Genomic DNA, 8,398 nt, shown 5'->3' with positions numbered 1-8,398 from the left:
TGTGTGTGTGGGAAGGTATGATGGGGTGGTTGACATGAACTGGAGCTTTGGCAAACAAGCTTCCTGGCCCACCAGGTTCGGCCAGCGCATTGCTCTGCACAGGTTCTGAGGCAGCCAATCACCGTCTCAAGGGCACGACGAATTGCCTCTTTGGTGCTGAACTTTTGAATTCTCGCCCAGGGCAATACAGCAAAGTTGGTTTGTATACGTTGGTGACCTGCTTCTGGTGGCTGCTCCGCGGACTGTACCTGTTCCCATCACCGTGTGGAGCTTGCGGGTGGGGGGAGGTGTGTGCAGGCAAACACCACAAACATGGCGTTAGTTCCCTAAAGGACAGCTGGCTTGCAAGGGGTCTTAAAATGCCTAACGCACACACAAAACATTGCCGGAAGAATCTGAAATGTACCCGATTTAAGAGAAGAGACTCTGATGACACAAACAGATACTGTAGCATCAAAGAACGACACCTCGAAACACGGCACAAACAGAGGACGTGGGACTGCTTAAGAATGGGGTGTCATGGGGTTCTTAATGAAGCCGTCAACACTATCTGTCAGGTCAGTTACTCCATTTCTAAAATCATCTTCGCTAGCAGCTTCCCTAACGAGAGCCACAAGCATCATCGGCAGCAAGTTCGGTGTCTGAATGCTGAGGAGAGACAAAGATGTTGGCAAACGTGGTGATATTTCTACATTTCCTCAGGTATTTTCGGACTCGGCCCCAGTCCGCGGGCCGTGGCGCAGTAACGAGGCCCTGTTACACGAGAACCGGGCTGCGGCTTACGTCAGGTGAGCCTCTCTGTGACTTAAAGAACCCACTGTCCTCTGAACTGACCATCAAAATGGGAAGCAGGTGGTGGTAAATGGCATGGTCTGTTCGCTGCGAGAACCTGGCTATAAAGGCCAACGAGGGAAGCGAGATACCACCCGCCAAATTTCAACATGGATTTTGAGTTTGTCTGAAGAGAAAGACTGCATGGGAGACAGGGAATGACCTTCCTGAAAACTAGATCCCCCAAAGGAAAACCTCATCAAGTTCACCTTAAATGTGGAACCTTATACACTGCACCTGCCCCTTCGGGGACAAAGGTCTAAAGTGTCCTTACCGTAGCATTCACTGTGACCACCCCACCCCCGTTCCTAGCCCCCGAACCTAAGGCAGACGTCCAGAGGACAGACCCATCTCTGCTTAGCGCTTTCTTGCTTCGGTCAATCACATTTACGAGCGGAGCGTGACCAGTGAGTTACGTGTCAGGCCATTATCACTTTGCGTGCGGCTCTGTGAGACTGAAATTTAGAAAGTTATTGCTCTTTAAAAATGGCGAGCTGCTCTTAATGTCAATTAAACGTCACTGGTAGTCTCTGTGCCAGGCTGTGTGGGGGAAGAGGAGGCACCCCAACTGCCACCCCACGGGCGGGCTCCTTGATTCTTCAGAGTCCTCTCCACTCTGTCACGTGCTCAGCCGACCATGCCGTTTGGGGCGTGAAGTGCTCTGATTTGCCAGGGTGACACACTAATGTCAAAGGCTGGAGTGGGAACGCCTACTAGGACGGGGGTGTCAGTGCTGCCCACTGAGGACCAGGGGCTTTAAGAATCTTGCCTGGCCAGCAACACATTCAAAAAGTAGCTCTCACATGAAGCTTTCCAGACAAGTGGAGTTTTTCGATTTTAAAGCACCACACGATAAACCGTGAACGGGGAAGTCATTTCAGAAACACCATTTGTCTTACAGCTGCTGACTCTTTTCTAAAAGAACCATGTTCTCGGTCTTAAGAGTCTTGGACATGCAGGAAGAACAATACAGCTCTCCAAGGCATCCTTCTTCTTTTTGTCTTTCTCTTTTCATTCATTCATTCATTCATTCATTCATTCATACATACACACTCACACACACACACGCATGCGCGCGCGCGGACAGTATAAATAAACCCTTGTTTTCTTCCTTCAGGACAATCAGTGGGAACGTGTCTCCCCCTGCTGGAATCAGACTGGGTTCAACTCACAGTCTGAACTAACAGCATACTACATTTATAGTTGGGTTCAAGTGGAAATATCCCCAATGTTATTCTGCTAAATTTCTTTACTTTCATTAAAAAACTTTCCACCATGTTTTTGAAGAGAATTCTTCCCTTACATAGTAAAATAAAACTAACTCAGGTTAATTGGGGTGAGGGCAACACTTTGAGTAAAAGCTGTGAATTTCAGCCTTGTCTGTTTGGGATGGAGATGGGTCAACTGGCCTCTCTCCACAAGGACTGATGGGCTTGGCCCAGATGCAGATGAAGGTTTGGGCTGGTCCAGGGAAGAGGTTAAAAGGCGGCTTGTTAATACTGACCAAGCCCTGCCACTGTGTAGCCAGGTGTTACTTATGGAACAGGTAACACAGCAGTGATCTCTGAAATTGTTTCTTCATTTATACAGGTGGAAAAGACAGCAGTATCTGCCCCAGTGCCAAGTACCGTGCCCAGCCCCTGGCCAGCGTCCCACCAGTGGAACTCGCTATTATTTAAGACGGCTGATCTCGATTTCTGAGAAGCAGACTAAATATATAGCTTGTATGAAAGACAAGCAGGTTCTTTAACACAGTTTTTTGTCTTTCTCACAGATACATTCTCCTGGACTCAACATCTCACAGGTATGTTCTAACCAGCTTCATCCTGTTTGCTCCCTGGTCTCACCTTCAACAGTAAGTATCCTACAGCATAAAAAAGAACACTGTTTTTAAAGATGGCTCCGCCTCCTGCTGCTGCTGTACAGCTTTTAGTGCTCTCTCTGCTCCCTCTCAGCAAGGAGCCCCCCGGGCTTGGGGCAGGGCTCCTGTCGGACAGAGATCAGTTTCCACACGCTTCTGATTCTTACCCAAATGTTAGCTGAACGACGTTACAATCAGTGAAGTACCGTCCTTCACTCCAGGTGGACCAAGGCCAACATGTTTAAAATCACACAGGAGAGATGGGGCAGAGTTTCTGAGCTCGACAGAGGAAGGCGGTTCACAAACCAGGTCTGACACCTGAAGCTCAAGCAGAAAGTCCACAAGAAAGCACCTCCCAGAGGTGAAGCCCCAGAACGCTGATCCCCCAATACCGCACCTGTACCTGGCTCTGCAGCCGGCAGAGAACCCAGCAGGGTCACAAGGCAACAGCGGCCTCTCTCCCCAGTGCACAGCCCTCTGGGGAAGCCAGAGAGCACTGTGCGGGACTGCCCCGTGCGAATGCTGTCACAGAACCCTTCCCTCTCTGCTCATTTCTGGAGCTCTCCAATAAAACCGATCTCCTTGGGGGGAAAATAACAAAACTAAACCCCCAGCCAAAACACCCTGTGTTGGTGAGGGTGCGGCACACAGGCACGCCACCCTTGCACTGGCGGTAGAGTGTAAAGAGGCAGGCGCGCCCTGGGCGGCAGCTGAGACTGTGATCAGAACGAAAACGCACGTGGTCCTCAATCCGGCAGTTCAACTCTGAGGAGCTGACCCGCCAGGAGTCTCTCCCGTATGAGCGAATAAGGACTCCCTGGGGACTGTTCCGAACAGCCAGGTGTTGGAGAGAACACAAACGGCCATGAGGGCTGGTACACGCTGAAGTATATCCACACAAGGACAAGACGACCTTGTGTGCGCTGACAAGGATCAACGGTCACGACACATTAAGTGGACATAAAAGGTACAGAGCAGTGTCTACAGCATGCTGCCATGTGGTTAAAAATAATGCGCACGCGGACTATTTCTGGAAAGATACAAGAATCAAGGGTGGAGGAGACTATGCGCATTTTTGACCTATTTGAAAACCAGGTAAAGAACTGGGTACAGTTTTAAGTCAACATTTTATAACATTATTTTCCATTATTTTAATGGTAAATCTGTCAGTTCACTTATGATTCAATCTTAATGTCACAACTAGACTAACAGCAGTCTTTTCTAAATTCTATTACTTATACAACTGTATAAGGGGGAAAAAAAAGACTTACAAACTAACTTTTGGAATACAGCGCATGTGAAACTTAGGGCTCCCTGTTCTTGACAGTTGGTTCTCTTAGGCTCATCCTGACTTAAATACAGTTAGCACAGGGGTAAAGCTAAGCCTATGACCCACTGTCAAAATGCAAACTAGCAGTTTCCCATCAGTGGGCCTTGGTTGTAATCCCAGTTTCCCACCCATAGGGGTCAGACCTGTGCCTCCTTTTTTCATGTACTCATCCTGCCGTCCTGTCCCTATGCTCAGAAGGTATAGGACCTAATACTGCCTAGTGGTTCAGTATGAAGTCGTGGTGAAAAGTAGGGCCTTGCTCCCCCTGCTGGTTAAAGAAGAGCTGACTCTGCCCTTCGGGGGGCCAGCAACACAGAACAGGCAGGACAGGGAGGCGGGAAGAGACCAATACACAGGTGCCCAGGGAGGTGCCCAGTGAGGTGCTGGATGAGAACGGCTGAGCGAACGAAAGCCTGGGCTAGAGCTGGTAGGGTTTTCCAAGGAGTCCTGGAGAAGAAGGAAGACCAGAGCTATCACCTCTAAGGGAAGTGAATGGGGGAGAAGGGAAGAGTGATTTTTAAGATGCGTAACTGTGGTTTATGTATATTTTGCAGGGTATATGAGGAATGAGAACCTGAGCGACTAATAATAATAATAATAGTAATAACAATAATAGGGCTTTGGAGCAGGATGTCTCGGTTTGAATCCTGGCCCTGCCACTCCCAGTGGTGTGACGCCAGGCCAATTACGAACCTCCCTCTGCTTGGGTTTTCTCAACTGTGAAACAGCGCTAGTATCACGACCCTTCTCTTAAGGTTGCTGTAAGGATGAAATGAGATGCTATATGAAAGGCACTCAGAACTCTGCCGGGCACGTAGTAAGAGCTCAATCAATGGTAGCTATTACCTGTCATTTAGAAGCCAAAGTTCTCTACTTCTGTAGCAGAGATAAATGCCCAAATATATAATCTTATCGGACGAGTGAGAAACAAGCTGCAGAGATGCTTTTTGTGCTGGGCGGGGCAGAGGAGGGAGCATTCACTTCGTAGTGCCTCAGCACCGTATCCTGGGCTAACGTGCCTCTGGACAATGACGCATTCCCCTTCCCTAATCGGCTGGGGTGACGACTCACAGAACTCCACACAACCGGATCCTATACTTTGGGACCACACATTAATAAGGCTCTTGGGGAGAATCAGTAACAGTATGTAATAAAAAGTTGAACCATACATCATTAAAAAGTATATTCTAACAGGCACCCACTTCCAGATAATCCTGATTCACTGGTAACAGAAAACCACCACCACCACCACCACAGCTCCAGGAGGTCCCGCCTCTGAAATCCCCTCCTTCAGGCGGTCAGAGAACAATGCCACGGCATCGGCTACTGGGCTCGGTTTTCCCCACATTTCAAATTGCACACACTCGATCTCCTTTTAAAGCTTTTGAACAAGCCCTGCCTGGGCTGAAATCTAGTGTACTTTGTGCTTTTACTCCTCCTCGTTCCATTTCTGCAGATTCTGGCAAATGCCTGGTGATGCCCAGGCCTTTAACAGTTTCTCGAGCTGGTCAAGGCCTGGTGTCTCTGGGCCTGGTCTTCAATTGTGTGCCAATCGAGATGCTGCAGCACAAGTACATGCCTCTCCCTGTGCTCCCCCCATCTGTGAGAGGAAGGGCAAGGGCTGTTCAGTTCTTTCTAAAGATGGCTCGCCAACATAGCCATCTTTGTGAAATGCAAATGCTATCATCTTATTCGCATGCACCAAACCCTTCCGTGGGCCCCACTGCTTCCAGGGGACCACCCCAGCTCCTTAGCTGGGTTCAAGCCCTCTGTGACTTGTGCCCTCTTTGGCCTCCACCTCTCTGCGCCCCTGGCCCACTCCTGGTCTCCCACTACAGCCCTGGCCCAGGATTCCCTTCATGCGCTCTCCCCGTCAGGCAGAGCTCAGTCCCTCCTTTTGGTCCTGTGAGGTGACACAGTGCCGGGCTCGCGCCTGGCGTGGCCCTTATCAGACTGCGCAGCTATTACCGTTGCACTTGCTCTGTCTCCCGCTGAGCAGGCCGCCCGCCTCCAGCCAGACCGCTCTAGCGACCCAGACGAGCGTGAAGCGAGGGACTCGGCCTCACTCCTTTTCACAGTTCCCGTGCTAAGCCAGGGTCTGGCAAACAGAAGTGAGGAACTCGATAAATGCTCACTAATCTTTAAAAAAATCCTATCTGGAAAATATCTAAAAGTTCTTGAGGTGACCCGAAACCACGCCCTCCCTCCCGTGTCAGCCCTGCCCCAAGGACCGATCTCAGGGGACACATTTAATATAGTGCCAGGAAGCCACCTTTGGTTTCTAGGACTAAAGAATGTGATCGTTCCACGTAAGGGTCACTTTGTATCAGCCAGAAATCATAGTTTCCCTTTTACTGCACCGCTGAGTGAAGGCATCAGGGAAACAAGAGTCCCTAAAGCAATTTGGCTGCGCCGGTCTCAAAGCATGCACCCAGCTGACTTTCGAGAAGATAAACACGGTTGGGTCCATTTTTCCCACCAGTGGGTGTTTCAGTTCTTTTCCTAATAGTTACAAAAACGGGCTCATTCTCGATTTCTGTGCAGGTCAACGGAGTTGAAGTTCTCAGGTGAAAATATCGCAGGTCAACACTAGGGGACACTCTCGCCACAAAGCGGGGATCGCATTTTGAAGAAGGCTGCAAATTAAAACTTCCCTCCTTGGTGTCCTAAAGCTTTCAAAGAACTTCAAAAGAAAACTTCAAAAGAAAAACAAACTGCCTGGAAACCACAAACACTATGCATTTCGTTGAGAGAGTGAAAGTCAGAGATAACAAGAAAAAAAGCGGGGCATCTGAGTTAGTAAGAAGCTTAATGTTTCCTTAACTCCAGAAGTCTGGACGCACAGTACAGAGAACAGGAAGGAACCTGCCAGGAACTAAACAGCACTTGCTTTCCAAATGTGCCAACAAAATCCACAGAAAAGTCAAACGCATTCTGGTTAAATCTTTCTTTTAACATGCAAGAGTTTTTTTTCCCTTCTCTTAACTCTCAACAGGAAGTGATCCAAATGCCACACAAACAGAACGGAAACCCACGGCTTTAAAAGACACTTGCCATAGAATGAAAAAACTTCTCCAAATGACTAATCTTTTTACACCATAAACCACAGCACTGCTCGGCTCTCACCATATGTGGAAACACACTGAGATTATAAAAATGACTCAACACGTACCTAAAACACAGATGACGAGACTGACGAGTCAACGCCTCGGCACCGATCACCCCTCGGACCTGCATGCAGGAGGCGGGCCACCTGGAAAGGTGCACCACCGCACACCAGCAGCCAACGCACCACGTTTGACTGAGGCGCCGTGAGCAGCGGCGGCTCTACCTGGAGGCGAATGGGCAGTCCCGGGCCTACCTTCAGGGTCTTCACGGCCACCGTCAGGCTGTATTTCTTCCACACGCCTTCGTACACCTCCCCGTACTGGCCCCCGCCCAGTTTGTGCTTCATGGTGATGTCCGTGCGCTCCATCTCCCACTTGTCGTAGTTGGGGGACACGCCGTAGACGGTGGGCTTGTTGCGCTTGGGGGCTGGGTAATGGAGAGTGGTGATGAGCCCGTCGGCCACCGTTGAGTGATGATGAACCAACTCGGCCAAAGTGTTGAAGCGGCTTTCTGAGGAGACGTAGAGCTGGGAAAAACAGGGACAGCCTTCAGCCCACGGAGCAGACGGGAACTCAGACAACCCCGGCACACCAGCTCTGCGGAGCCTTCCCATAACGCACAGCGAAAGCCCAGGGAGCGGCCCTCCACGCAGGACCCAGTGTCTGGAATCCACTGGCGTCGAGGACGCCTGCTCTGACTGACTTGCTAAGGCGGGAAGATGCAGTAAAAGGCCTCAGGGCCTTCTGCAGCTGTCGCTCCCTCTGCCTGAAATCCTCCACCTCCCTAAGCCTCACATGCCTGGTCCTCTCACCATTGTGAGCCCAGTGAAAACGTCCAAGAAGTCGCCCCTGACCACCCCACCGGAAGTCGTCACCCAGCACCAGTCACACCCTATCATCCATCTTACTTCTCCACATTTTACTTACCCCTGATAATCCCCATTTACTGGCTTGATCGCTGTCTCCATCTACCAGAATGTCAGCTTCATAAGAGCAGAGCCCTAAAGCTGTCTGTTTTTATCCTGTATCCCCAATGTCAAGAACAAGGAATGAGCACGTAATAGGTACCCGATAACAGCTGATTAAATTAGTGAAGAGTGGAGCTTATTAAATGTTTGCCCATTAGAAAAGAAAATCTTAAAGAATAATTATGCTTCTTATGCCTCTGCCAGGGGCTGCACCTGCCACCCTGGGCAACCTCACCAAGGCCACATTTGATGCCGTTTCTAAGACTTACAGCTACGTTACCCTCGACCTCTGGAAAGAGAG

General features: G+C 49.8%; 1 protein-coding gene across 2 annotated transcripts in view; it reads right to left on the bottom strand.

Annotated features, from left to right (window-relative positions):
* Nucleotides 1-8,398, bottom strand: part of ABL1 (ABL proto-oncogene 1, non-receptor tyrosine kinase) — a 115,005-nt gene that overhangs the window by 12,715 nt on the left and 93,892 nt on the right. For both annotated transcript variants that reach the window (XM_039862873.1, XM_039862874.1), the window contains exon 4: nt 7,384-7,656. In XM_039862873.1, the coding sequence (XP_039718807.1) occupies nt 7,384-7,656 (273 nt within the window). The remainder of the gene's footprint in view (nt 1-7,383; nt 7,657-8,398) is intronic.

Source organism: Pteropus medius, unplaced genomic scaffold (assembly GCF_902729225.1).
Source record: "Pteropus medius unplaced genomic scaffold, Ma_sr-lr_union100, whole genome shotgun sequence".
In the NCBI taxonomy this organism is placed as follows: Eukaryota; Metazoa; Chordata; class Mammalia; order Chiroptera; family Pteropodidae; genus Pteropus; species Pteropus medius.
The sequence above is the reverse complement of the archived record's forward strand: the minus strand, read 5'-3'. Positions and strand labels throughout refer to the sequence as shown.